General features: G+C 56.9%; 11 protein-coding genes across 14 annotated transcripts; all 11 read right to left on the reverse strand.

Annotated features, from left to right (window-relative positions):
* Window positions 1-351: 351 nt before the first annotated feature.
* Window positions 352-3,541, reverse strand: ABB37_07529 (hypothetical protein; the record flags this gene model as incomplete). The annotated part of the gene is made up of 1 exon (XM_015806197.1): window positions 352-3,541. The coding sequence occupies exon 1, from the start codon at window positions 3,316-3,318 to the stop codon at window positions 352-354; it is 2,967 nt and encodes a 988-aa protein (XP_015655119.1). The 5' UTR covers window positions 3,319-3,541.
* Window positions 3,542-4,234: 693 nt separating this feature from the next.
* Window positions 4,235-4,943, reverse strand: ABB37_07530 (putative 40S ribosomal protein S3; the record flags this gene model as incomplete). Of its 2 annotated transcripts, none has more annotated exons than XM_015806199.1 (1): window positions 4,235-4,943. In XM_015806199.1, exon 1 carries the CDS (start codon window positions 4,892-4,894, stop codon window positions 4,235-4,237), a length of 660 nt encoding a protein of 219 aa, XP_015655121.1. In that variant the 5' UTR covers window positions 4,895-4,943. The 2 variants fall into 2 exon arrangements, with proteins under 2 accessions (XP_015655121.1, XP_015655120.1); XM_015806198.1 differs by having other exon boundaries at window positions 4,235-4,905.
* Window positions 4,944-5,506: 563 nt separating this feature from the next.
* ABB37_07531 (hypothetical protein) lies at window positions 5,507-6,009 on the reverse strand (the record flags this gene model as incomplete). The annotated part of the gene is made up of 1 exon (XM_015806200.1): window positions 5,507-6,009. Exon 1 carries the CDS (start codon window positions 5,861-5,863, stop codon window positions 5,507-5,509), a length of 357 nt encoding a protein of 118 aa, XP_015655122.1. The 5' UTR covers window positions 5,864-6,009.
* Window positions 6,010-6,793: 784 nt separating this feature from the next.
* Window positions 6,794-8,572, reverse strand: ABB37_07532 (dnaj chaperone-like protein; the record flags this gene model as incomplete). Its single annotated transcript, XM_015806201.1, has 1 exon — window positions 6,794-8,572. One exon carries the CDS (start codon window positions 8,570-8,572, stop codon window positions 6,794-6,796), a length of 1,779 nt encoding a protein of 592 aa, XP_015655123.1.
* A 1,402-nt stretch (window positions 8,573-9,974) lies between these two features.
* ABB37_07533 (putative mitochondrial hypothetical protein) lies at window positions 9,975-10,433 on the reverse strand (the record flags this gene model as incomplete). The annotated part of the gene is made up of 1 exon (XM_015806202.1): window positions 9,975-10,433. The coding sequence occupies exon 1, from the start codon at window positions 10,317-10,319 to the stop codon at window positions 9,975-9,977; it is 345 nt and encodes a 114-aa protein (XP_015655124.1). The 5' UTR covers window positions 10,320-10,433.
* Window positions 10,434-11,242: 809 nt separating this feature from the next.
* ABB37_07534 (hypothetical protein) lies at window positions 11,243-12,591 on the reverse strand (the record flags this gene model as incomplete). The annotated part of the gene is made up of 1 exon (XM_015806203.1): window positions 11,243-12,591. Exon 1 carries the CDS (start codon window positions 12,245-12,247, stop codon window positions 11,243-11,245), a length of 1,005 nt encoding a protein of 334 aa, XP_015655125.1. The 5' UTR covers window positions 12,248-12,591.
* Window positions 12,592-13,595: 1,004 nt separating this feature from the next.
* On the reverse strand, window positions 13,596-15,462 carry ABB37_07535 (hypothetical protein; the record flags this gene model as incomplete). Of its 2 annotated transcripts, none has more annotated exons than XM_015806205.1 (1): window positions 13,596-15,462. In XM_015806205.1, the coding sequence occupies exon 1, from the start codon at window positions 15,078-15,080 to the stop codon at window positions 13,596-13,598; it is 1,485 nt and encodes a 494-aa protein (XP_015655127.1). In that variant the 5' UTR covers window positions 15,081-15,462. The 2 variants fall into 2 exon arrangements, with proteins under 2 accessions (XP_015655127.1, XP_015655126.1); XM_015806204.1 differs by having other exon boundaries at window positions 13,596-15,325.
* Window positions 15,463-15,800: 338 nt separating this feature from the next.
* ABB37_07536 (putative mitochondrial hypothetical protein) lies at window positions 15,801-17,146 on the reverse strand (the record flags this gene model as incomplete). Its single annotated transcript, XM_015806206.1, has 1 exon — window positions 15,801-17,146. Exon 1 carries the CDS (start codon window positions 17,088-17,090, stop codon window positions 15,801-15,803), a length of 1,290 nt encoding a protein of 429 aa, XP_015655128.1. The 5' UTR covers window positions 17,091-17,146.
* Window positions 17,147-17,671: 525 nt separating this feature from the next.
* ABB37_07537 (hypothetical protein) lies at window positions 17,672-20,844 on the reverse strand (the record flags this gene model as incomplete). The annotated part of the gene is made up of 1 exon (XM_015806207.1): window positions 17,672-20,844. The coding sequence occupies exon 1, from the start codon at window positions 20,771-20,773 to the stop codon at window positions 17,672-17,674; it is 3,102 nt and encodes a 1,033-aa protein (XP_015655129.1). The 5' UTR covers window positions 20,774-20,844.
* A 592-nt stretch (window positions 20,845-21,436) lies between these two features.
* On the reverse strand, window positions 21,437-23,783 carry ABB37_07538 (hypothetical protein; the record flags this gene model as incomplete). Of its 2 annotated transcripts, none has more annotated exons than XM_015806209.1 (1): window positions 21,437-23,783. In XM_015806209.1, the coding sequence occupies exon 1, from the start codon at window positions 23,591-23,593 to the stop codon at window positions 21,437-21,439; it is 2,157 nt and encodes a 718-aa protein (XP_015655131.1). In that variant the 5' UTR covers window positions 23,594-23,783. The 2 variants fall into 2 exon arrangements, with proteins under 2 accessions (XP_015655131.1, XP_015655130.1); XM_015806208.1 differs by having other exon boundaries at window positions 21,437-23,776.
* A 1,029-nt stretch (window positions 23,784-24,812) lies between these two features.
* Window positions 24,813-27,193, reverse strand: ABB37_07539 (putative mitochondrial 2,4-dienoyl-coa reductase fadh1; the record flags this gene model as incomplete). Its single annotated transcript, XM_015806210.1, has 1 exon — window positions 24,813-27,193. Exon 1 carries the CDS (start codon window positions 26,970-26,972, stop codon window positions 24,813-24,815), a length of 2,160 nt encoding a protein of 719 aa, XP_015655132.1. The 5' UTR covers window positions 26,973-27,193.
* Window positions 27,194-27,714: the final 521 nt, after the last annotated feature.

Raw genomic sequence — 27,714 nt, forward strand, 5'->3', positions numbered from 1 at the left:
AAAAGCTGTTTTGTTTCTGAGAAGCAAAATACATCGCTGACCCGGAGAATAACGGCGAGGTCGCCGTTACGCATTCAGACGTGTCGCGTTCGCGTACGGACGGTTCGCTGCTGTGAGCAATTCGATGACAATTCCATATTTGTGTATCTTCTGCATTGGTCAAGGATAACCTTCCACTTCTCAACGGAAGCGACGGCGGCTAATGTACATCGTCTTTGAATGTGAGCGAAGAAGAAAAGAAGAAAAAACAGTGACCCATGAATTCTCCAACTCTCGCCGGAATGCAGCAGTACGAGCGCCGTACACAGTGCGCGCACGATGCTCCTTCACTGGTTGGGAGGCGTGTGGAGCTCATGCGTTGCTGCTCGATTTCGTCGTCGCTTCCCCCGCGGCTTCGGTCGCAGCACGGCTCAATTCGCTCTGCACCTCCTCCATGCGCAGCACCGTCCCCTTCAGTGTTTCCAACAGCCGTTGGTGACTCAAGAAAAGCAGTTCATGAGGGTCGATGTACCAGCTGCAGTAACGTCGCAGGGCCCCTTGGTACCGTTGCGCCTGTGCTTCCGCTAGCGAGGGCGACGATGCCTTCGACTCCACGGCAGCCACGCCGGCGGCAACGAGGGGGGACTTGGTCGATAGCGTGGGCAATGGACAACCGGTGGTCTGCTGTGACTTCAACCGCTGCCGAATGCGCCTCTGAAAGGCGTCCTCCATGTGCTGCTCCTCCTTCGCCGTCAGACGCGCACTGCGAGGACGTGCGGGGGAAGAGCAGCAGGGCTCCTCAGGCGTTGCGATCTCCATCGCATCATCCTTCTCCTCCACATCGACATCGCCGGCTTCGCTGTTGTCGCGATGACTGATGTGCGCTGTTGTTTCGATCGTCTGTGCCTGCCACTCCTCCGCAAAAAGCGCGTCCCACTCTTCCTCCTCCTTCCACTGTGCAAATGCCGCCCGTCGCCGCACCCACTCGTCCTCGACAAACTTCCGCTTGTAGTCCACCGAGGTCAGCATGTGCTCCTGCAAAATGCTGTTCGCCACCGCGTCAATGCGCTCCACCGCGGAGGGGAGCGTGCGGTGCTGCTGCAGCTTCAGCCGCGCCTCCACCTCCAACTTCCGCCAAATGCGCATCATCCGTCGCACCGCACGCCGCTTCACCGCGAGGCAGCGTCGAAAGAAGCGCTGCAGCACCCGCACCCCGGTCAAGACGTCGCGGATGCGCTGCCGCCGCAGGACGTACTCGGCGTAAAACGCGAGACTGTGCCGCACCGCCGTGAGCGATTCGTCGAGGACGTCGGGCGGAACGGCGGAGAGCCGCTCTGCGACGGCCGTGATGAGCGGGGCCTCCTCCTCGCTTCCGACCTCTGCCGGCGAGGCAGGGGACACCGGGTTGAGGGTCATGGCAAAGCACGGCGGCGACGCGAAGTCTGTGCTGTCTGTCACCGCCCCTGCGAAGCTGTGGCTCTGCAGCGGAGCGTCCACCGCGCTGCCGCCCGGCGATAGTGGCGGGAATGGAGGGGAGGTGAGGCCCACGTAGTCCCCCGCTGCGGTACGCAGCACATCGCCAAAGGCGGAGAAGGTGCCGATGAGCTGACTCGCCTGCTGGGAGCCGTGCAACGCCGTCGTGAGCGAGACGGCGCGGTCGCCGCGCAGGAAACGGGAAAGCGGGGTGGTCACCGTCACACACCCCGGCAGCGCCTGGCAGACACAAGCGATGGTGACGGCCTCGGAGAGTACATGATAGCGGTTGGGCGGCACCTGTGTCAGCCACTGCGGCAGCAGCGAGAAGCTTTGGATCACGATGTCGTCCAGTGGCGCCGCACCGGCATCGATGCTGGGCGACGAGCGTCCGCTAAAACCACTAAAGGCCGAGAGGGGAAAAACAGGAAAATACTCGCGCACCAGCAGCAGAGCCGCCGGCGTTGCATGACGAGAGGAACCGGAGCCGCGGACAACGGCGTCGGGTGCCCGGTCAGCGGTGCCGGGCTGCGTCGCACTCGTTAACAGCTCGCTATTTCCGCCTGTCATGGTCGCACTGGCCATCATCGACCGGGCCGGTGGAACGTACAGCACTCGCGCCTCCTCGCGGAAGGCGTGGCCGCCAAACAAGAATGCCCCACTCGACGGGTCGAGCAGCATGTTGTCCACAAAAAGCGGCGGCTGAGCGGTGATGACGGTGCATCGATCATCCGGTGCGCTGCGGGAATTGGGCCGTGACGGCACCTGCGTAGGGAACGCTGGCGCAAATGGAGTGGGTGACCTAAATACCGTCGCAGCGGGCCCCGTACTTGGGGGTGTGTGCTCCTTCGTTGGGGTCGATGTTGCAGCTGCTGTGGTGGGTCGTGGAGGGGGTGGCTTCGATGGAGATGACACGAAGGATGGCGCCGCCTCCGCACTGACGCGGGCCACCGTGACGGGCGTCGATTTCGTCCGTGTGACATGCGATGACGGCGATAGCGAAGGAGGAGGCGTGATGGTTGGTGTGTGGTACACGGACGCGGCGCGCCGGGCGTGCCCCTCAGCCAGCGAGCACAGTCGCGGGGGAGTCTCTGCGCGATGCTCACCTCGGTCGGCGGTGGACGGGTTGGAGGCGGAGTGCGATCCGGACAGCCTTTCGATTGCCGCCGCTGCAAACCAGTCAGGGGGGAAACGATAGGCAAAGCTATCTTGATGGTCGGTGCGCATGCTGATGTCTTTGCCTATCGACTCCCTTCGGATGCTGCGGCGGCGCACATTTTCAAAAGATGAACGCTGCGATCGCGTGGCACTCGGCACGTCGAGGGGGGTTGACGTGGTCACGTTAACGGAACTCACTCGCCACGGTCTTGTGCGGACGCTGCTCGCGCCGTTGGCGGTGGTGGCGGCTGTTGTGGCGGCGTCCTCCTTTGCTTTTGCGGAAGCGGTGTTTCGGGTGCGCAGGACAGCCGCCAGCTTCACCGTGGCAAGGGCCTCGTCGAACGACGTCAGCGGACTCAGCGATGGACGACTTCCTCCGTCCACGTTAGAGGACGAAGGCGAAGCAGTGGAGAAGCTGCTCGTCATGGCGCCATCGGTCAGCCCATTCGCCTCCGCGTGGGCCGTAACGGCCGAAACGAACTCGCTGGCCTCGGGGTCCTGCACCGCCTCCTGCAGAGCAGCTGCCTCCAGACGAGGGCCGAGGCCGCGCAGGAGACGTGCGATGGCCTGCAGGAGGTCCACGCTGATGGCACGCTGTTTGCTGGTGAGTGCGAGTGTGTGTTGGACGGTCAAGGAGGAGCGGAGGTAGGAGGTTTCGCCAGGGAGGCGCGCCCCGGGCGGTGTCACGTTGGGCTGAGGAGAAGACATGGCGTCCCTTCTTCGTTGTGTTGCGTGCTCGATTAGAAAATGCCTCTGCGAAAGTGAATGAACTGAGGTGTGCTTCCGTTCATGTTCGCAGATGTTTCTGCTTTTCTTTTCCTTCTGAACGGTGGAAGGAGGAACGCTGCAATTCGCTGGATATTCTTGCCAGCTTTTTTGTTGGCCTGTTTGAACTTCTCAACGGACAAGTTTTCTCCCTCTGCTTCGTCACTGTACAACAACCAACATAGAAGGGGGTAAAGAAAAAAAGGAAGACAAGTCGGCGGGGGGTGGGTGGGGTGGAACATCAGTAGTCGCTATAATCTGCGGTTAAAATGGGGGCTAGGATCTCTGAATGAACACACAAATCACTGCTCTTCCGATGCAGATTGTGATGTGGCCACATCCTCCGCATGCGGCAGTTAGACGTTGAACCGGCACAGGTGACATTGCCCTTTCCGATACCAACGACGAAGGAACGTACGGCGTGCACCGTGCTCGACTGTGCGTGTGAATGCGTGTGCACATCTTTCGCCGGGGGCAGCTGCAACGCCGTCACGCTTTTCCAAGAAGAATGCAGCTGCACCTTCTTTTTTTTATTGGTTGAAGAAGTTTCTTGTTTTGACGAAAAATGAGTGAAACTAAAAAAAAGAAAACACGAAAGGAAGGGACGATCGTGGTGGAATATACGCTGACACGAAGCCGACCCACACACACCCACACACACCCCCACGTTCACATAGACGACCAAAGCGCTCTGAAGGCAACCCAGATTGACTGCAGTGTCGTCTAGTCTGTTTGACGGTAGTCGTGTTGGTGCGGCGCTCGTGCGCGCATCCTTCTGTTGGAACGCCTCCCATCAGCGCAGCAAGAGAGCGAGAGAGAAAGGGAAAGAAAAAACACGGAGTCTCCTTTTCTTTCATTCTTACTCGGACGCGGTGATCTGCTTGGGCTCGATCACGGTGATCACATCCGGCAGCGGCTCGGACGGGCCGTTGCGGCCGTTCGGGTCGTTCGGCAGCATGATCTTGACCTTCACGCCAATGCAGCCAGCGCGCATGTAGCAGTGGCGGCAGGCGGCGTCGACGAAGTGCTTGTGGGCCGTACCGGACTTGATCATGTAACCGTCGCGGAAGGTCATGCTCTTCGCACGCTGGCCCTTGATCTTGCCGCCGACGGTGACCTCGCAACCCTTCGCGCCGGACTCCATGACGTAGCGGATGATGCCCATGGCGGCACGGCGCACCTGCAGGTTGCTCAGCAGCTTGAAGCGCAGAGACTCCACCTGGGCCATGGCGGACAGGCCGCGCACCTCGACGCGCTCGACGTAGAGCTGCAGCTTGCCCTCCTTGTAGTTGAAGCGCTGCTGGATGCAGCCCGTCAGTTCGCGGATGCGGCGACCGTTGACGCCGAGAACCTCGCGGGTCTTGGTCGCCTTGATCACGATCTCCGTGCGGAGCGTGGTGACGTGGTAGGACACACCGGAGAAGCCCTCCTCGGCAAGCTCGCGCTTGAGGAACTCGAAGAGCTCGGCGTAGAACACGCCGTCGCGGATGATCATGCGCTTCTTGGAAAGAGGACCCATGATTGCTGCTCTGGAAGACAGAAGGGAATTTCGTTAACGACGATCCAACTGTGGAGGAGAGCACGGCAAGAAGAAGAAAATGGTGGGTAGATTGCAAAAGATGGTGTGGCGAGCATTTTATTTTGTTTGTTTTTCCAGTCAAGAAACGAGAAATTGAGCAGCAGTAAAAGAAGGTGAGAAAGATGAATTTAGCGGAGGAACGCAGATAACATGAACAGAAACCGGACGAATGCGGAACGCCAAACACACGGTCAGCACTGACTCACCTTTGTTGACCTCCAACAATCTGAGTCGGAGGAGCGCGCTGCAAAACAACAAAAACAACAGATTTACTCCGTAAAAACTTTTCCTCTTACTGTACTGTTGTTTCGGCCCATGATGACGCTTTTGACATGAAAGATGACGGTGGCTGCGGTATGCATAAGCGTAAATTACAACTTAGAAATCTCTTGTCCTTTCTATTATTCTTCAATTCGGTTACTTAATAGCCTTATACAAGCATTAGAAGGCAGATGATACAAGTTCGATGCCAGCGCAAACCAATTTCAGGACACTCAACAGCGAATAAAAAATTCCTACACCCTTTGTCGATACGCAACTCGCGTTCCGAATTTACTCGGCAGGGTACGACAAGATGACGCGGTCCAGCATGGGGTGGCCGGCCGACGTCTTGGGGTGCCGCTCCACCACCGTGAAGCCCAAAGCCACTAACTGCGCCACCTTTTTGTCTACCTCCTCTTCAATGCTGCTCAGCTCCGTCTCGGTCATATTGTCGAAGACGTCGCGCATGGCGCTGATGCGGTGCTGCACCGTGATCAGCTTCGCATTGGTGCGCACCACCAGCTGGTCCTCCTCGCTCGTTGCCCGCTTGTTCGGCTCGGGCGCCACGTCCACCTCGCAGATGCCCTCCGCCTTCACCTTCTCGAGCACCTCGGGGTGGGCGAACTCCTTGAAGACAGCGAGATACATGATACAAAGAGAAAGATAAGAGGAGCAACAGAGGGAGAAACTCAACCAGTTAGAACGATATATCTTGCGAATCAAACGAAGGATGGAAATAAGGATGCAACTGTGTGCGCGCTAAGAATCACGTTCAAGTGAATTGAGAGATGCTCTGTTTGTTGTTTGTTGTTTGTTGTTGTTGAGGAAACGAAAAGGCAGCAGCGAAGGGGAAGGAGGCGACGGCGATGGATCGTTGTGCTTTCGACTACGGGAAGTAGCCTCCGTACGTCGCAAACGAAATGAAAAGAAACGAAAGAACAACACAAGAGGCACGGCACCACAAGACTCAAAACTCGTATGGGTTTTCTTTTCCAAAACCCCTTGTTTAAGTCAACGCAAAACGCATTGTTTCCGTGCACGCACCGCAAGGACGTTCGATGCAGTTCCGCGTATTCTTCTCCTTTGTGTGCGGGTGCAGAAACTCCCGTTGCGCAGGGCAGACACCACTATCTCCCACGCACCTGCATCGGCTGAACGAGAAGCACGACTACCGTCGCTCTTTATATATTTTTCCTTCTTCTCTTTTCATGTTATTCGCAACGAGATAAAATGACGCAATAGAAAAATAATAAGGGAGAATAGGGGTGCGCACAGTGCAATTGAGAAGTGCCACCGTGCTGCAAGCGCACGCACACGGATACAGTTCCTTTTCTTCATGGTGCCTACGATTGGACTGTACGGAGTATCCTTTTCCTGCTTTTCCATATTCATTATCCCCACAACGCTGAAGGAGAAAGAGCAGCGAAAGCAAGGAAAAACATATATATGATGGAGAGGAGGTTAAGTGGGTGGCCAAGGTAGGGCATAAATAGCGCTAAGCATGTAGAGGAACGACCGCCCTCTCCCCCTCACAAAACTGGTTGGGCGGCCAGTTCGATTGTTTCCTGGGCACGGGCCTTAGTCAATATCGGAGAGGTGCTGGTTGTCTGGCTGCCGCTCCGGCGGAGTAGCGCCCACCTCATGTGACAGACGACGCTTATCTGCTGGGCGGCCCGTCGTGCCGGCATCTTGGTGCGGCACACCAGGTGTTTCCTCGCCGCTTGCCGCCGCCGCCGCCGATGTGCCGCCGTTAGCAGCGCCTGCATTATTAGTATTATTGCCGTTGCCGTTGTTCGCCTGCATCTCCTCGCCCGCCTCCTGCTGGTTGCCGGCCTCTGCGTTGTGGTGTTCATGCGGTGCGTCTCCCCCAACAACCACCGAAGCCACCCCACAGCAGACAAGAAAGCTGCCCACCATAAGAACTACCAAAATGGCGCCGACAATGATGAAGAGTGGAATGCACGCCTTGGCCAGGGTGAGAACACCCGCGTATGTGCCGTAGTTGTAGTAGTAGTTGAGCCGCACCGCGATCATCGCCGTGGAGGCCATCAGGAGGCCCACAATGAGGCAACTCGTCACCATGTTCTGCGTAATACCACCGCAGGAGCCTTGCTGGCCAGCGTAGGGGTTCCTGCCGTCCGAAGCGCCATGCGGGTGCGTCGCCGCACCACCTTCGCCGTCGTTGTTGTTCTGCCGCTCGCTCTGTTCCTCGTCTGCGCCGTTGGCCCCGTGGCGGCTGCGACCCGTCGACTCAGTGGAGTAGTGCTGCTGCTCCTCCCCCGCACCGTCCGCACGCAATCCGCCCTGATACTCCCCAGAGCCGCGCATCGGGTTCGACGGGTTGTGCGCCTCCGGCTCCGCTGCCCCGCTCGGCGAGGGTTCCCCGCCATGGGCGGCCTCCTCCGCCGCCTGCGCCGCCGCCCGCACCTCCGGCGGCACATCGCTAATGTAGAGCTCCAAAATGTTAAACACGAGTCGGTTAATGAGGAAGAGGGTGAGGCCGACGAAGATCGGCACGCCAATGACGACGAAGTAGTTCGTCGTAATCGTCTCATCCGCGCGGCACGCGACGAGGGCGAAGAAGACTACCACGCACGCCGCCTCCAAGATGGAGAAGATGAAGCCGATGGGGAGGTAGTTGGCGAGTCGCACAAGACCGATTGACTTCAGCTTCAGAATTCGATTCTGGGTCGGCAGGGCAGAGAAAAAGACGGCGGAGAATACAAATACCGAAAAGAGGTAGCCAGGGATGAGCCACACACGCCACTGCAAATAGTCGGTCCGCCCCTGACGAGCGCGTGACTCGTTGCGATCCTTCGCGATCGGGATCACAATGGTCAGAATGATAGCGCACAGGATGGCCATGAAGACGCAGTGCATCGGCGTATGTTTCGGCATCATTATCACGGTCATAAAAAACAAGAGGAAGACTGGCACACCCACCACGACGTCAACCACAAAGAGTGGCGAGAACACTTTCACGTAGTTCCACGATCGCAGATGACCATCTACGAAAGACACGAGGAACGCAAGGAAGATGAGGATCATCGCCACCGTAATGAAGAGAAGTACCAGCGTGATCAGGATGCTCACCGTGGGGCCGAGAGCCGCGACTGCGCCGCCGGCCACTGGGTTGTCCATCGCATCCAGACCCGCCTCTCCATAGGCGTCGTAGATCGACTTCTTCTGCGGGTCGGAGAGAACCTCGTAGGCGGTGTTGACTTCCTTGAACTTCGCCGCTCCTTCCGGACCGGCTTTGTCGGGGTGGTACCGGAGGGCAAGGCGGTGGTAGCTGCGCTTGATGTCCTCCTGCGAGGCATCGTGATCCACTTCCAGCACGGCGTAGAAGTCGACCATCTTGTGTGTGTGTGTGTGTGTGTGTGTGCTTATGGGTGTTCTATCACGCTGCTGTTGCCTCTACCTTTTCTCTATAGACGGAAGAACAAGCAAACAATGTACGCCGTTTTGCAAGCTGTGCCTCTCCACCTAAACGCAAGAGAGAAAGGGAGGGAAGGGGGCGAGTATGTTGGGTGAGCGGTGATGCAGAAATAAATAAATAAGCGCACTCAGCCGTGATATTGAATAATAAATAAATGTATGAAGGGAAAGGGTACTCTACTGGGTGTCGCTCGTGGATGCGTTCCTTGAGGTGAGCGGAGACAACACAAGGAGAGAAAATCGACAGCGGCGCGCAGAACCACCACTACAAAAAAGCAAGACGAGATGAAAACCACCGCGTCAGCGAAAACTAATATAAATATGAGATGACTGAAAGATACAAATATTGGGGAAAAAAAATAACGATGTAGCTCAGAGGAAACTGCGAAGAAACACAGACACGGCGGAATCTCTTTATATATATATATATATTTCCGCGTGTTGCAACGTGGCGATGGCAACCGCAGACAAATATCGCAAAGCTATGTGATTTTTTTTTAAGACCAGAAAGAAAACAATGGTTCTTTTTGGGTTTTTCGTTGCTGAGGTGGTCAAATACGTGGAGAAAGAGAAAGAAGAGGGAGAGCGAAGAGGAATGTCGTAAAGGTCGGGTACTCACGTTTCCTCATCTCTAAAATGAGATGTGAAGCGGACGGGCTGCCTACTACCAGAAGGGACAGACGAGTCGGATCACCCACTCCAAAAGAAAAAAATGATGGGTAACGGCGCAGCTGCAAGTAAGGTGAGTCCTCTAATAGTGAAGTTTATTCATTTTTTACCCTTTGAATATCGCCCAGCACCGCCGATCCACCAGGCGAACACTGTTTCCTCTTGTGTATGCGTGTGTGCGCGCACTTCCGAGCGGGGACTGGTTAATGCCGAGAATCAATGCTGTGACATCGCGATTTTTTTTTTGGAGAGGGGAGGAGGCTTGTGTCTGCGACGCCGTTGAGCGCGTTATTACTTATAAAAAGTAGTATTAGTGATGATGTGATCAGCTCAAGCAAAAACAATCTTGCCATGCCTTCTTTTCCTTCGTGTTTTATCGCCAACGAAAACCAAATTAAAAAAAGGGACAAAGCGGGTTTCTTTCCAGATATGCAGGCGCAACACGATGTCGCACTCTTCGCAGCCGTTTGAACGCGAATTGCGCTTCAATTCCACATCAGCTGAAAAATGTCAAATCAGCAGAGATCGGAGGAGGAACGGTAATTCTACGTTTTTCGTTCATCACTGCCCAACAGAGCAACAGAAGGAGAGGGGGAGGGGGCGAGCCGTCGTGGCCGCCGTACTCTGCGTTTCGGTGTGTGCGCTCCATTGTTCACTGCTGCATCATTTGCATCATTTTGAGGTACGCCTTTGTCTGGACGTCTTGGATGGCGTGCTCGTTTGAGTCCATTACTATCTGCTGGAGCAGCGGCTCCCACTTGGCACCACAGTGCTGCACACACTGCTTTTCCTCCAGATCCATCTGCAAGCGGTAACGGATCGGCGCCTGTGTGGTGCGCCGCAGTGTGTACAGCTCCTCCGTGTCAAGGCAGCGGTCGAAGCAGAAGCTGGTGTTCCGATACATCAGGGCAGACTGAAAGCGCAGCTCGTTCAGCATCTGGTACGACTGGGTGAGATGCTCCTCGTACGGAGTCATAGGAGTCTGAGGAGGCTGCATGTTGGTAAAAGAGAGCTTTCCGGTTTTCGTTTTTCTAAAGAAAACAAAACAACCGCAAACATACGAGAGGGGAGAACAAACCACGTTGGATGCCCCGACGCGATGAACGGCAACTGTACAAAGCGACGCCATAAAGTAAGTCAAAGCCATTCAGAAACGCACACACATCAAATGAAGGAGAAAAGGGAGGCGAGATGACAAAGTCAGGGAACGTTGCTTCGTTTCGATGGTCGCTTGCCAGAGGACGGAAGGGCGCGACGACCTTCGCACCTTTCTTTCCATTTCTTACGTTCCCATTGGGTAAAAGTACACGAGTACAGTTCGCTTTCCTAAGCGCCACAGTGACGTACATCGAACACAGCAGCCGTGACGAAGACCACGTTACGGGTTGGGTCATCACAAAAAGTAACAGCTAGGGGTTTTTCAGTGTTTGCTTGTTTGTCTTGCTTCGCTGGCGGTGATTTTCGTATCCTTTCCCATTCGTTGACAGCCTTTTTATTCCCCAGCTGAGAACGAGAGGATACTTGAAACTACGCACGTAATGGTTGTGTGTGTGTGTGTGTGTGTGCGTGTGTGTGTGTTTGGAGAATTAAACAGCAATAGTTTTTTTTCCACGTACTTTGCACAGGCGGAGTAAGCAGAACACACACGCACACAAACATAGAGAGAGAAGAAATAGTCCATCGCATTTGATCACGAACGGTTTGACTGCGCATTCGCGTTCAGTACTTCACCCTCACACAGACATACACACGCAAACAGAGAGAAAGAAAGAGCAAATCAAAAAAAAAAGAAATACATCACCTGAGAGTGCTTGAAGGAAGAAAAAGTTGAGAAATGGGAGTGAAGATGAAACAGGCCGTAAAAAGGTGGGTTGGAAATGCTGTGCTTCCGTTTCAATCTTTGCATTCAGCTTCCTGCAATTAAGATGCAAAGACGCGCATCACCAAGTAAGAAGCGCAGAGGCAACAGAAACACCACGATACAAGGTCGTTGGAGGCGCATAAGCGATCGGCGTTGTAACGCCTTACCAGAAGAATCGTTGCCGACACTCGTCCACTTTCCTGTGCGCCTCGACCTGCTGTGGGAAGCAAGTTGTGCAGACCAGTCCCCAAGTGGGCCAAGCTGACGTTTGTGGAAAGCTCATCGTTGCCGGGGGCGTCCTTCAACGTCTGCCGCGGAGCAAAGAGGATATTAGGACCAAACATTGCCACGCCGAAGAGATAAGGTAGAAGGATCTGCGTAGCGTAGAAGGGCACACTGTCCTCGATGGATGGCGGCACCGCAACCATGCCCGGCCGACGCCCAAAGAGGTAGAGGTATACAAATACATGCCCAAATCTCAGCACGTACTTGATGAAGGCCAGCAAATTGTACCGGACAAGATCGCGAGTTCGCTGCGTCACAAAGCCAAGCAGCGACGGGGGGACGACCTCGAATTCCTGCAGCGTGTCGTGCAGCGACACGGGGGACTGCGCCACGGAGTTAGGCGCCGACCGCGCCACCCCGGTCGGGTATGGGGGTAACCGCCTCGCGGCGGTCGGTAGCTCACAGCTACTGAAGGTCTGCTTGGAGGACTGGAGGGTGGAGATGGGGGAGAACATGCGTTCTACCGAGAGCTGATGGCGGTAGCGCCTTCGACGCTCGTGCAGTAGTTCCTGGCGGAGCCTCAACACGCCCCGCATGAGCCGACTGTGTTTGTACAACTCTGAGGCGATGCAGACGGTACCTGCCTCCTTTTCAAGCCGGTCAATTTCGTTTTCGAGGAACATTTCGCGGCGTAGCAGCAGCCGGGGGCCCCACGTACGCTCCCAGTATACGCTGCCCACGTAGCTGATGAAGGTGGTTGTGGCCACCGCCAACGCAAGCCACCGGTCCACGTATTCGCGGTGCGTCAGACTGGGAGAGGAGTCCAGATGGTCCGCCATGGATGCAAAGATATATATTGAAGGCGTGCTCTTTCTTTTCAAGCAATACAGAATTAGAGAAGGAAGGACAGAAAAGGACTTTTCAGAGGTAATTAAAAAAGAAAGAAAAACCGCGAGTACCAGTGTGTAGGTATTGATTTCAACGATTCGGTTTTCTTTCTGCAGACGTTCGTAGTGGATTGACTTCAGACACAAAAAGGAAGCGTTTTCTTCTCAACAAATCTAACGATGTGAGGCTTTAGTACTATATAGGCGTTTTGTGGACGTGTGTCAATATACGTATTGCTTTTTTTTTAAATGACATTTCACTTCGGTGCTTGCTTTCGTGCACCGCTATGTTTGGCTGGCGAGTATGTAAAGGGAGGGGGGGGGGAGAAGAGAAAGACGGAAAAGTAGACCCTCATGCGTGCGCTACACCTTTCAGGACATAACAGCTGAGTAGTAGTGATCGAACGCTGCTTTCCATTTTTTTTTGTGAAGGTACAACGCTCTGCTGCGATGCCTCGGCTTAAACTGCGCATTTGTGCTGCAATGCGCAAGGGAAGGCAGACGGCAAAGAGAAACACGTGCATCTTATGGGCACAGCATTCCGTGTCCCTTGTCTTCACCCAACGGCAAACGGCAAGAGACTTTTCGGCGCGTCGCACATTCAATTTTCCAGCGAGATGTTCGTTGTTGTCGTGTTTTTGCAGGAGAGCCAGCGCTATTTAAGGGGAAAAAAAACACGACAACCAGCTGCACCCCTTTCTCTGCCCGCGTTCAAGCCAAAATGTTGCTGCTCAGTTAAATGAAACTGAAAGATCGACGATGAGCGCAGCCCAAATGGTGTTGTTTTCGATAGGAGAGACGCAAAGGAGAGGTAAAACGGTAGAAGATCACGCGAGAGACCCATTACCTTCGATCCCTCATCGCAAACTGCCCGGTTCAGCAAACAACATCAAAAACGCCGCTGGTTTACCTTTCCAAATTGCCGTTGGTCTCTGCCACACCTCATCTGTGCATGTTCTGCTTTTCCTTCCTTTTAGCGGGACACACATTTTACTTATTACAAAAGAAAAAAAAACCACTGTTCTAAAGATGTGTAGTAATCTATATGTTCTATCAAGAAAAAAAAGAGGAGATTTAGCGTAACTGCATTGGTGCTCAAGGGTTTCTTTGTTGTGCCCCCCCCCTTTCCATAAGTGCAGAGTTGAAGTGGCGGAAGAACACACGCAGAGATGCGGCGGCAAGAACGCAGCAGCTCTCCTGCTGGTGGTTCACACGCGCAAATGCAAATAAGAATAAAGCAAACACCCCTGCTCAGTTCCTGCTTCTGGAGCGTTGACGTGTCTCCTTCACCTCTTTGCGCCTACATCAAATACGCGATGCCGGTGTCGTAGTAGATGAGCTGGCGGTCGTGAAAGCGACGGAGTATCTGCTCGACTAAAGCCACTGCATTCGGCTCGTGGTAGCCGAGCTGAGACAATTTCTTCACCACAATCGCCGCCGTCACCGGGTCGTGCAACTGCACAATAGAAGCCACTTTCCGCTCCAGCATCAGCATCGACCACTCGCCCTCGTTGGCCGAGGCGGCGTACTTCGCCATGTGCGACGGTGCGGCTGCTGCAGCTGCGTTGCGGCCATCCGGACGAGAGAAGACGCGCTCTTGGTAGACCACCTCTCCTCCTTCGTCGTCACCGTATGCGCTGTTGTTGTTGCTGTGATAGTGCTGATTCTGGTAGTAGGGGTTTTCCGGCGTTGTCACCGCCGGTTGGTCTTCCAGCTCCTCGCTAAGGTTCTCGTACTTGAGATAATGATCCACGTCGGCTTCCTCTTCCGTTTTCGCCGCCTTTGTTGCTTGATGAGACCTGGCGGAGGTTGATGGTGCGGTCTGGGTGCTTGACACCGTCTTCTTCTGTGCCTTCACCGCTGTGTTGCTGACGGCGCGCTTCGAGGTGACCGACACAACCACCGCAGCGGGTAAGGTTTTGCTGTTGCCGTTGCCACTGCGAACCATGGAAGAGGTGGTGGTGGTGGTAGTGGGAACCGGACCGGCGTCGCTTGCTTGTGCTGATGCCCTTTTATCTCCGTTCTTCCTGCTAGACGAGGACGGCGAGACGTGCTTCAGCATCGCCACCTCCTGCTCCACCTGCCGCTCAAAGACGGTGTCTCGACTTACACGTTTGCCTAGTTTTTCACACTCGGTGTAGTAGAAGGAGGCGAGGGTGCTGTACAGCCCAATCTTGTTGCGCACTTCGGTTTTGATGCCCACCATCGTGCACAAAATGCGCAGCGCAGGCACGTTCAGGTTTTCTAAGCTCACCCCCACGACGCGGTCCAGGAGGCTGCGGAGGTACGCCGCGATGCACTCCTTCACGACCGCTTCGCTCTCCTCGCCCTCCTCGCCCTCCTTCAACGCCTCTTCTGCTTTTTCGCCATCCCGCGCGTCACCACCCGCTACACCTAAGATTGCTGCTGAGGTAGTAGGGGAGGGCGACCCCGTTGCTGGCTCGCGCGTCGCGTCTGCCACCAACGGTGCGGGTGTCGGTGCACTCGCCTCCACCGCTGAGTGGGTGCGCTTCGCCCCCACCGCGGGTGCAGAGGGCTGCGTCGTCCACGAGGGGGACGGCGCCGGTGACGGGAGAGCAGCGTTGGACGACACCGTCGCCGCGGCACGTTTCAGCTTTGCTGCCTGCGCTGCGGAGTAGGTGGCTCGAATCGCCTTGCACCACTCCCTGCGCTCCGCCAGCGGGGCGGACTGCAAGTTGCGCAGTACGCGGCTGAAGATGCCTTTGCGGATCTCGTCGTGTTCGCTGCGCATCTCCGGCCGCAGCCCGGCAAAGGGGTTCTCCATCTCCGTGAGACCGGCTTGTATTATCTTACGTATATGTATGCTTGCCTATGTAGCGATCATCCACTACCTTTCTACAACTGACTCAAAAAAAAAAAAGAAGAAGAGCGAGGTACGGTGCCGATCAGAATTGGCGCGTTGAAGAGCGCAGCCAAAGTTCTTCTCCTTTTTGGTTTTATTGGTGGTGCTAAGCAGAGCGGCAGGAAACCCGTTGAATGAAGAGCTGCGACGCACAGGTCAAGAATTGCTGCCAGCAAAGAAGTCAAGAATAGTTTTTTGTTTACAGTGATGTTAAGAATGAAGAGCCAATACGAAAGAGAACAACTGCGTGAGCTGGAGTCGCGCCAATGCACTGCTCGAGCCCTGGAAAAGGATGCGGATCAGCTACACCAAACACGCAGTTACATGGCGTAGCGTAAGAAACAACGATGATACAGAAGGGTGAATCTGGAAAAGATCCTTTCAATCGTTAGCGTCAATTTCGGTACGTTGAGCGTTCGAAACGACTGTGAAGGATCGACATAGACGGCATAAAGGAAGGAGAGAAGAGACGTCGGCCACGCACGCACACATCAGCGCACACACGCGTCAACGCCAAGCAACGAAACTTGCGGCTCGTAAGACAGCGTGTCACTCGGGCCAAGGAGCGCAAGGCAAAACCACGAAACGGCAGGCACGATTAGAAACAAACAAACAAAAACGCGAGTATTCAAGGTGTGGCACTCACCACATCTTTTCACCATGCTCTGTCGGCTCTTCTGCCGCTATGCCCGCGAAACGGCGCAGCACCCCCGACATCGACCGAGCGGCGCCGCCTTCCTTCTCGTATACCTCGCCAAAGCGTTGCGACGATTTCTTTGCGATGAACAGCGCCTTGTGCGTCGTCATCTTCGGCTCCTCCCCTGCTTCCCAGATTCGCCTCTCCTCCTCCAAATACGGCTCAAAGTCGCGGTAGACGTAGTCGCGGTAGTCCCTGTAGAAGTCGCGCAACTCGTCGCGGAAGGAGCCGAGCAGCAGCAGCCCCAAGGCGGCAGCGGACAGCATGATCAACAGCACTATCGCGTTGGCTTTCTGCACCCCCTGATCAACAAACGAGAGCACATCACTGCCGTTGGAGTTGACAGGAAAAGGAATGGGTTCCCTCGGCGCGGTCACCGCATCGGACGCTGCAGAGGGAGGAGAAGAGGACGAAACCGAGGTGGGCACCGGTCGCTGCAGAAAATCGCACAGAGGCTGCCAGCCGTCCTCTACGCGGAACACCAGCAAGCGCTCAGACGGCACCAACTCCTTCACGTGCTGCTCAAATAGGTCCAACGCGCCCGCCAGCCGCAGCGTGGCCTGTTGCTGTGCCAGCGGCACGTTTTGCGCCGTCATCGCCGCGGAGGAAGTCGGCAACGGCCGCATGCGACGTCCCTTTCGCAGGTCTGCCGGAGCGATGAGGGCGCGGCGCAGGTCAACCATGTCCAGCAGCATCGTGTGCAGGCAAGAGTCCTGCCACCACCGCGTGCTCTGCTCGCAGCGCGCGGCGAGGGGCCGCAGCCACTGATCCATATCCTTCTCCCAGGCGAGCTTGTCGACCTCCTCCACCAAAACAACGCGGGTGCTGCGCGGACACTCCTTCAAGATCGCCTCAAACGCGATCGTCGCCGGTGGGCCCACGAGCGCGTCGTAGTAGCGTTGCGGCGACGGAGAGGCACCCGTGGGGTGCTGCTGCCTCTTCTTTTCCCCGTGGGTCTTTTCGGGTACGTGGGGTATTTTTAAAATGTCAAAGCTGAAGGGCTTTTCGTGCCGCAGCACGGACATCCACTCCTGCGGGTGAGTGAGCAAGTGGCCTTTGCGCAGCGAATCTTCAAAGGTGTAGGGGCTGTAGCCCAAGATGCGCAATGCGGCTGCCACGGCGCCACCGTTGGGAATCATCGTCAGTACAACGACCTTCAGCGGTGGAGGCGGCAACGCTTGTGGCGCACTGGCACTGGTGGGTGCCACTCGCAGCACCGCCCCCAGACGCAGCATCTTCAGGGGATGTAAAAAGTGGATTCCTTCGGATTTTCTGCTCTGTGTTGCTCACCTACTCTTGTCCGTGTTCGGGTGGGGCGTGATCAACAACGGGGAAGGGGGGGGGAGGGGAACGAGGACAGATAGAAAAAGGTACAGTAAGTGATGCAGGCAGTACAGAGATGAGGGGATGGGAGCGTCGTTGCGCAGGCGGTGCGAAACAACACACGCGGCGATCACAAAAGTATGCGATGCTGAACGAAAGAAGGCGCACCGGTGACGTGCTCCCTTCGTCGTGAAACGACCGCTAAGCGTAGCTTTACCAAGGTGCGCGTTGAGTACTAGTGCAAACCCGATCTTTATTCTCACCGCTGTCTGTCAAACCGTGAATCATCGAATGTGTCTTGCGCTTTACGTTGCCATCATCAATTGCTTTTCCGGTTGTACCTCATGAGAAGACGTGACGTGACGTGGAACTTGAGAATCGGAAAACGACAACAGCACCGTTGCTGTGACACCTGCCGGTGTTGCGTAGCCAACGGCGCAGTGCCTTCTCTTTTGCTTTTCCCCTCTCTCGAGCGACTCCGAGAGGAGGCACGCTACGAGATTGCTTGCCACGAGCCGAGCAGTGAGCAGGCGTCAAGCCCTGGCGTGGGCACGTAAAGCGACGAAGGCTGTTCAACGGCAGCGCCACGGTAGTACCTCACTACCTTTGACATATACGCCTCATTCACCTTCCCCACCTCGGCCAAGGACGCTTTTGTGCGTTCGTTCGAAGTAGACGCGGTCGTGCTCACGGTTGCAGCTGTTGTCCGCCGTCGCTCCTCCTCCTCCCTCATCCTCGCTACCTGAGACGGCGCTAACAGGTAAAAAGGGTACGCCCTTCGTCGCAAGCGAATCCGCACTTCGCCACGTGTGTCATCGTCCGCCACACTGTCGTGCTCGGACCCCTCCGCCCCATCCACGGAAGAGGAAGAAGATCGATGGTCACCGGCGTCGGGGAGCCCGGCCGCGGTGGTGGTGGCCGCGCGCTGCATTACGCAGCCACCGCGTCGCGCCCCTTGCGCACCCTCGTCGCGAAGGAGACGGTAGTCGCGCAGCAGGCGCCGTCGCTCTCGCACCTGCACCTCTGCAGGCAATTGTGTTAAGGCAACCCGCAGCGCCGTGTTAAGATCATTGGGCAGCCACGTGCGGCATTCCTCTTCCTCCGCCACGACAGAAGTCGTGTTCGGCGGTGGCTGGGGAAATTGGTGGCCCTCACGCAGCAGCCGCGCTACTTCGGTGTGCATGACGGGCTGGAGAGGCATCCACACGGGCACGACCGGGGGAAGGGGCGCTGCGATGGCCATGATCACGCCGCCTGGGTTCTCCGCTGTCGGCCGCACCGCAGCGGTGTAGGCACCCGTCCACGCCCGTACAGCCGCAGCGTTGTAGGTGGGTAACGTCCAAATGAGAGAGGCGTGTGTAAGGTCCGCGAGGATGGCACGCACGCATGCCCAGTATCCACTGCAGGAGCACCACGCGTTGTCTTCTGACAGGGAAGCGGCTTTCGGCGCTACTTCGCCTGAATTGCGTTCTTGCCGAGTGTCCGTAGAGTCGGAAGAACGGGATGCGTTGGGCAACACGGCCACGTCGTCTCGTGGTGTGTGTTCGTACATGCACCGCTGCATCTCCGTCATCATGTCCTCGACACTGGCGCTCGTGGCTGCGGTATCATTGGCCTGCCGTAGCAACTCCTCCAACTCCGCCGCTTCCCTTTCCAGCTCTTCGTCACCTCCGCTCATTTCTGAGGTGGATGGGGGAGGCGCATTGCTCCCTCCACTGGTGCCTGCTGCGGCGTCGTGGGGAAGGGTATGCTGCATGAACTGGCCGACCTTCTGCAGGAGACGCTGGCGCGGCGTGAGTGCACACGGGGAGTCGGGGGTGCCCTGTTTGGCGATAGACTTCTCAATGAGAGCGCGCAGGTGGTCCGGTGGGGTGTCGAGAAGCAGTGGCGCTGCTTCTTCTGATAGGGACCGGACGTGCGATGTTGTGTGGCCGGGTGCCGCCTCTTTTGTGCGCCGCCACGCCGCCTCTGCGTTGGTTAAAACTGCCTTGGAGGAGGAAGAGGAAGAAGAGGTCCAACCACCTCTGTCCGCTTCACTCGACTCTTTGCCCTGATGACGGCGCACAGCATCCACCACACCACTCGACATGCCCACGCCCACGCCTCGACTCGTCATCGGATTCTCACGCATGAACACGCGATGCTGCCGGGCATTGTACGAGGGGGTGGGGGAGTTTCCCGCTTCCGCCTCTTCCGCCTCTTCCTCCTCTGCCCTCTCTTCCTCTCCGTGTGTATTTATCGCCGGGATGCCGCTGATGCTACCGCCCAGCGTGGATGCAGGTTTGAAGCGGCAAAAGGCCTGACGGGCCTCATCAGCGGAGATGCCCACGCTGCTGGGGCTCTGCCGCGTGGCCTGCGCCCGTTCGGCACCAGGCATCGGCGCCGTCACATCCACCACCAACGACTTCTCCAAACCCTCAAACAACTTCGCCTCCGTCAGGGCCCACGAAAAGAGGACGTGGAAAGGAACGAGATCGTGTCGGCGCAGGTGGCGCAGGGACGGTCCGAGGGTGGGGTGCCGACAGAGCACCGGCCACGGAGTGCAGAGAAGAGGAAGGCGACACCACGCCGCATCTACGGCTCCGCTATCGTGCAAGGGAGAGGACACCTGCGCGTTCCGTTCGGCTCCTCTGCCCCCTCGCTGCTCACTGGATCGGCTGCTGCTGCTGCGGCGACCACCACCTCGACAACGAATATCAGATGAACATGTCTGAAAAGGGCTGTAGAGTTGATGCGTCGAGGGTAGTTCGAAGGACACGCTGCGCCACCCACTCCGCACGAGTAGGCTTGCAAGATCGCCGAGGAACTGCTGCGTCACGAGGAGCCGCGTGGGCAGCTGCAGAATGAGGGGCACCTGTGGGAGCAGCTGCTGTCCGACCTCACGCAATCCTTCGAGAGCGTGGCGGAAGGTTTGCTGTGCATCCGCCCCGCTGCCCCACGGCTCCTCCATCGCAAGGATTGCCTCCAACGGCTGTTCATGCGGTGCGGCGGGTCGGCGACGTCCCCGGGGAGATTTGGACGGCGACACATTATCATTAACAAGGTCCGCTCCTCCTGCTGCACCGGGAATTTGCAAGAAAGTGGTAGGCAGCTGCGCGACAGTGAGATCTGGAAACAGTCGCAGTGACGCACAAACCGGCGGCCGCGCTGGCGAAGCCGTGGAGGCAGCTGAGCGCGTGCTTTGCAAGCTGGAGCTGCTGAGCTGGGCAAGGTACGCTTCGATGGGAGACCAAATACTCGCGTAGCGGCCCCTCGTTGTCAAACCAGAGTGACGACCTGCGTGTCCCTGCCCGTCTTCGCTGCTATAAGAGGGGGAGTGGAGTGCGGCACCCCAGACGCACAGCGGCGGCAACGTAAACGTCAGCCCCGCAGCACCACCGCCGCTACCCGCACCGCTCTTGAAGGAGGACTTTGCCGCCTGCAACGCTTCCTGCGCGGAGAGAAAGGTGTGTGAATGCAGCGCCGTTTTGCTTGTCGGAGGCAAAGTGGAGGCATGGCGCGCAGTGGTCGACGTGCACGGTACCTTTCTATTTTTTGCGACGGCAGCTCGAGGCCACCTTTCAAGGAATCGAACGGAGCTGCTTGCTGAATGCATGGGATGAGCTGATTACCTCGGCGTAGCTTCGCAGTCATTTACACAGACTTCAACACCGGCTGAAGGGCAGCTTCCTCGTTGCCGACCGGAGAGCGTAGCGCCGGAGCGGATAACCAAAGCAGAGGACCCCCCCCCCCGAGAGGAAAACAGCACCGACCCCAAAAGATGCAGATGAGACAAACAAGAAAAGAAATTACGCAAGAACAAAGCGCGCATGCCAGCACAAAATGCCACGTTCGATTATACGGTAAAGAGGAGCGGGAGGACGCACTCTCCTTCTCCTCTTTTCCCTTTCACACCGATAAGTCTTCATGACCATCATCATCATCTGTAGTCGATAGACAACAACAAAAAGAAAGGCACAAGCCTCTCCAGAAAAAAAATAGTACAGGCAACGAGCAGACCTGCTGTTGATTTCTGTTTCCGTGGGAGTGCATCCGTTGATGGCCCCTGGTCATTCTGCATTGATCCGCTTTGCTTGTTAAAGGCGTGCTGAACACTGAAACGTGCATCTGTGAAGTGCCACATTAAGATAAAAGTCTTACAGAGAGTCAACAACAAAAACAAATAGGAAGGGAAACGGTAGCACAAGCACACAGTGAACCAAAACAGCAGAAAGCAGCTGAGTTGGCAACTGTAATGAATGTGCCCTCGTACCCCTCCTTACTTGATTCCGATGTGGCGATCTTTGGGAGAGTGTCCGCGCAGCAACCGCGGGCCGCTTTTCGACACCTCTACCTGCCGCTTTGACGCCTTCAGAGACTGCGCAAACTCGAAGCGTGCCTTGAGCGCCGTCAACCGCCGCTGCGCGGAAGAGTGCGCTTTCACCTCGGGCGACGAAGAAGGTGGCATAAGTGGGTCATTGCCCGTCGTGCGGCGCTGACGGGAGTCTGTTCTGTTTTCGCGGGCATCCTTGCCTTCACCACGAGACTGGGAGCCGACGATGTGCTGCGCAAGTAGCTGACGCCGCAGTGCGTGACCGTCGATTGGCTTTTCATGACCTTCGCCCTCCCCCGAGGAGTGGAGCTTGGAGCGGAGCTGTTGCAGCCACTCGTCTGTATTACCTTGCAGAGGAACTGAAGACGACATTTCCGCGTTATGGGAGTCTTCCGCCACTCCCGTAGAGGATGCTGCACTACCGCTATCCGACGACGACGACGAGCCACCCAGCAGCACCGCTCCGCGATCCCCTCTTCCCTTGTCTTGGTTCGTGCTCGATGTCGCGTACTCGGTGAGCTGCACCGCCTCCGACAGGGTTCGCATTTGCGCCGTTTCCACGGTGGCAAAGAGCACCTCGATGCGGTAGTCACTCGACACACGCGTCGCGTATTCGAAGGCGTGAAAGGGCTGCTGGGTCTGCTTGTAGCCCATCGCGTACTCACTCAAGCACGGCTCCGTCACCACAAATAGACTGCGTGGGGTGAGGTGCAGTCGGGGGTACCACGGCGCGTCCTTGTGCTGCAGGCGCAACACGGTTGTGGAGACGAGGTTCAAAAGGCCGACGTAGGACCCGATGGAGCGGGGGTGGCGGTGCACCGGGTAGCCGCTGAAGTTGCCCACCATCTCACTCACCTGACACACGTTTGGCACGGCGGGGATGAGACCGAGAAAGAAGAGGCGGTACAGCACACGCTGAAGCGTGGGGCAGCTGGACAGCGCAAAGGCGAGCGTGTCCTTGCCGGGTATGCCGAGTTCTTTCTCATAGAGATTGACGCAGTACCGCGCCTCTTCGGCGATGTACGCAGCACGGGAGCTTTGCAGTAAGCGCAGCAGCTCCTCACTCACCACCGCCTCCTCTGCACGCGAAATCATGCCTTGGTAGCCCACAAGCCCATCGACGTACATCTTGCGCAGTGCGTAGGTGCTGCGAGGCTGGCCCACACTCTCCTCCGTGGGGGCAAGCAGCTCACCTTCCAGAGCGGTAGAGTAGAAGCCCTCGTCGTGCTGACGGCGGCGGCGGCGGTCGTCCAGCACCTCTGCTGCTGTATCTGTCTCCCCAGTAGCACCGTCGCCGGTTTCGCTCTGTGCGTTGGGGGCAGCCGCCGACTCCCCGAGAAGGTCGCCAAGACCCGCCCCACCTCGGCCGTGCCGCATCGCTACGCCCCACGAGCTGGTTCGCTGCCGCGACTCGAGGTCGCCTGTGCCGTACATCGTGTTGTACAGGGCTGACTCTTTCGGGATGGTTGTCCACCCCGCCTGGCCGTGGTAGTGCTCCGCGGGCAGTCCATTCATCTCAATGTCCGCCTCCCCTCCCTCCGTGAACTCCACCGCAGAGGCGGCGTTGGCTTCGAGCGACGCGCGAAGTTGCTCCTGCCGCTCCTCACGAGAGGGCCGCGGCGCGTCGAGGGTGTGCTCGTCGAGGCCGTCGTAAAAACCGTACTCGCGTGGCAGCGGGGTGAAGTACGACCCGGCCACGTCAGCCCTCGCAAACGACCCGGCGTCGTCACGCCCCCTCTCCGCCCTTTGCCGGTGATAGGCTTGGCGCTGAGAAGTGTAGCCCCCGCTGCCTGTCTGAGCGGGCTTGGACGTCTGTGCTTTGCTGTCCTCGTGAGGTGGCGGCAGTGGCTCTCCCGGTCGCAGCGTGCGGCTCACCTGACGGCGACGATGCTGATAGCCGGCCAGGCGGCGTGGAGAGGTGGCACCTTCGGTGTGTGCTGCAGGTGGCTCCGCGGCGTTGTCCTGCATTCCATTTCGAAGGCCGTCTCCGCTTCGTCGGAACCGCGCAGAGGACGGGGCGCCCTGCGCGACACGCCTTGGCTCGGCAGCACCAAGAGGTGTGCGGGGGATGTGGAAGAGAAAACGCCGAGTGTAGCGCAGCATTAACAGAGACGGCAATGCTATTCTTTTTCTTTATGGTTTTCGCACTCAGCGAGTGACCGTGTTGTCGGATTGAGTGGCTTCTGAGTGTGTGCCTGCTTGTCGACTTGCGAGAGGGTTTGCGGACATTCCTTGTTTGCGCCGCAAGACGAAGCAACTGCACACGCAGGGAGCGCCAAAGAGTTCTACGTGCTTGCACAAAAGATGTATGAATAGGAGAGAGAGCGCGCATCGTACGAGAAGAACGGAAAGTGAGAAAAATAGGGGAGAGGTGAGAAACCACTGTACAAGCAGGCACATTCACACGTTCCTCCCACTCTGCCAACATATGCAACGGGTACTTTCAGATTTGCTCACACGATGCTGCCGTTTGCAATCAACGTATCCAACGTGCACACGATGAGTTCAAAGGTGAGAAAGGTTCACTGCATCGCTAGGCGATTCATTGTACTCAATATATATAGAAAAGAGCGCCAATTCACAATACTACGAGAGTTCTTCGTTGTGAAGTAGACGAGGGAAAAAAAAAGAAGGTATACGTTGAGGCCGAACGGTCGGTGCAACCTCTCCTTGACAGAGTGCAGTACAAAACACGGTTAATCACCCCCCGTTGGCGCACGATAGCATAAAATGATTAAAAAAAGGCAGAAGGAAAAGAAGGGAACGGAACGGAGGAGGAAGCCTACGTCAAACAATCAAACTCGCAACCTTCAACCGCGTAGCCGAGTGCTACGCACCGGCGAGAAAGAAAGAGCGTATAGCGTTCAAGTAAATGGATTTAAGGTAATAATTGTAATCGTAAGTTCGTATGTAAGTATGTAAGTATACCCGGAGCAGCACGGATGACGCGATGCCCATCCGGTGGCCGCATTTGCACGCACACACGTACACACACACACACACACAGAAAAGGTACCCTCACTTACACAAAAAGGCAGGACAAAAGGAAAGAGGAAGAGGAAAAATCACTGCTGAATTGTTGCCGTGAACGCCGCTTGCTGTCGTGCAGCACACACTACTTGCAGATTTCTGCGCAGCGTTGTCCGTCCCACTTCGGCGCGTTCGTAACCACCGTTGGCATCAATAACGTATACCCTTGAGAGAGCAAAGAGAGGAGGGGGGGGGGTGTAAGAGAAGAAAACGCGAAACACACCTTCATCGATCATTTGTATATAGATATGTGTGTGGGTGAGTTGGTCGGTGCGTACAGGTGTATATATATCTACAGACGAATGGCCACACCGTGCGACTGCAGAATAGCGAGTTTGGCGTCCAGCTTCTTTGTGAAGTTGCAGCCTCCCACGGTGTGCAATTTCGATAGCACCGGAGTAGGACCTGCCGTGGCGGCGGTTTCGAACTCCTTGTTCGAGCTTTGCCCAGTGCACAGCACGACCGAGTCCACCTCCAGTGCGTGTTCCTTGCCTTCGCCGTCTGCGTAGACGAGCGTCTTGCCGTCAAAGCTCTTGTACGTTACACCCCCGACCGTCTTTACCTTGTTCATGCGAATTTCAAGGCGGTGAATCCACCCGGTGGAGACGCCGAGGTGGGCGCCGTGCTTGCCGCGGCTGCGCTGAAACAGCGTCACCTGCCGGAATGGCGGTCGAATGACGGGCCGAGCGAGGCCGCCAGCGGGCGTCTGCGACGGCGTATCAGCGGCCTGAAAAATGCCCCACTTTTCCTTAAACTCGGACGGGCTCTGCTTTTCGTATTTAGTCAGCTGCGCCGCCTCGACGGTCGCGGCAGAGGTGCTGTGCGGGGATGTCAAAAACTCCGCCATGTCAAAGCCAATCCCGCCCGCGCCGATGACCGCGACTCGCCGTCCCACCTTCTCCGGGTGCATCAACGCCTCCACGTAGTTGAACACGTTTGGATACTGCTCCACACCGGGCAGGATCGCCTCTGACTTGGGGTGTGGCTCGCAGCCCGTCGCCACAATCACCTCGTCAAAGCCCGCGGCAGCTATATCGGCCGCAGTGGCCTTCGTGTTGAGCTTTAACGTGACGTTCGGGTGCTTCTGCAGGGAGTTGGTCCAGTAGTCGACGCTGCTCTGGAATTCCTCTTTGCCAGGGATGCGCTTTCCCAGGTTGAACTGCCCGCCAAGGATGGCTTTCGCCTCGTAGAGTGTCACGTGGTGGCCGCGGTCGGCGAGGGTGATGGCCGCTGACGCACCGGCTGGCCCACCGCCCACCACGGCGATCTTCTTTGGCGTCATTGTCGGCAAGGCCGCCCGCTCCTCCTCGTGCGCCGCCATCGGGTTCAGCATGCACGACGCGACCTTCCCCGAGAAGATGTTGTCCAGGCACGCTTCATTGCAGCCGATGCACACGTTGATGTGGTCGCTCATGCCGGACATGACCTTCTCCATAAAGAAGGCATCGCTGAGAAAAGGACGGGCCATGGCCACCATGTCCGCATCGCCGTCCTCCAGCACCTGCTCCAAGATGTCGGGGTGGTTCATGCGATTTACCGCCACGAGGGGGATGCCGATTCCACGGCTTCGCAGGTGCGTGCGTGTCGCCCGCGTAGCCCAGACGTAGCCCGCCCGCGGCACCGACGTGGCGATGGTCGGGACACGGGCCTCGTGCCAGCCGATGCCGCTGTTGATGATGTTGGCGCCGTCCTTGGCGACGCGCTCGGCCAACGCGAACACCTCCGCCTGAGTCGACCCGTCCGGCACGAGGTCCAGCAGAGAGACGCGAAACATGATAATGAAGTTCGGCCCGGTTGCGGAACGCACGGCACGCAGCACCTCCAGCGGAAAGCGAATACGATTCTCAAAGCTGCCGCCGTAGTCATCCGTGCGATGGTTGGTGTGGCGCGCCACAAACTGGTTCAAGAGGTAGCCCTCCGAGCCCATGATCTCGACGCCGTCGAAGCCGGCCTGCTGAGCGTTGCGGGCAAGCCGCGCAAAGTCGTCCACGGTCCGCTGGATGAGTGACACACTCATCTCCATTGGAACCTGCAGGGTCTGAGAAATGGGGCTCATGATAGGTGACGGTGCCACACAGCAGTCGCCGCCGTTAGCGTACCGACCAGGGTGCAGCAGCTGCATTAAAATGTGGCCGCCCTCCTCGTGCACCGCGTCTGGTACACACCGCAACGCATCCAACTCGCTCGCCTGCAGTGGGCGTTCGCCGGTGTTCAGCTCGCCCTCCACGCTTGGCGAGAACCCCCCGGTAATGATGAGCCCCGCCTTTCCCTTGGCGCGATCGCGGTAGAAGCGGGCGAGACGAGCGTAGGGGTTTTTGTTGGAGCTCTGTGTGGAACCGCCGGCGTGGATTGGAGATTCCAGGCCCGTGTGTATGCTGCCCATCACCACGCGGTTGCGCAGCTTCACGAAGCCAAGGTCGAGCGGCTCGAGGATCTTTGCATACGACTTCATTTCAAAGGCAAAGAGAAGAGATGCGCCTTTAAGAAAAAGGTTCAGTCCAGCAGCGACAGCGCTCGCGGCAGTGACGGCGTCAGGCAACTCGAAATAAACAAAAAAGCAAGCAGCCGTAAAGGAGAAGCGCTTCGCTAGGACGGTCAACACCTGTGAAGAAGTAATGAAAGAGAGAGCCTCACAAGCAGAAGATAAAAAACAGCACCAGTCGGCAACGCAGCTTTGAGACGACGCAGGTGAAGACAGAGGAAGAACGATAACAGTACAAGACAAGTACATCAAAGGAAACGTCCGATTTCTTGTTCTCTCTCTCTCTCTCTCTTTCCAGAGAGGAAGAAGCGAAGGGAGGACTGCATGGGGACATGCACTGCGAAGTGAGTGTCTCCTCCACTTCCCGCCTTTCAAAACATCTCGTTACCCAACGCACGCTGAAAACACAACACAAGACCGCGCCTAAAAGGACAAACAGGCGGGCGGTAACAACAACAAAAAAACCGTAGAGTTGAATCGGCTACTACCTTCACACAGCGTGAGCGTTCGGTGCAGCACAATGTTCATGATACTTTTCCCAGTTCCTTGTGGTATAACAATACCTTTTCTTTTTGCTCTTACATCGCTCAGACAGATTCGATTTTGATACATTTTGGACTTACACTGATTATCCTTCTGAAATGAGGGGATGAAAAAAGAAATGCTGCGTGGTGGCACGTTTGTCTCTCTCCCGTGAACCTACAACCCCAAC

The sequence above is a fragment of the Leptomonas pyrrhocoris genome, assembly GCF_001293395.1.
Source record: "Leptomonas pyrrhocoris isolate H10 chromosome Unknown, whole genome shotgun sequence".
NCBI classification, from domain to species: domain Eukaryota; phylum Euglenozoa; class Kinetoplastea; order Trypanosomatida; family Trypanosomatidae; genus Leptomonas; species Leptomonas pyrrhocoris.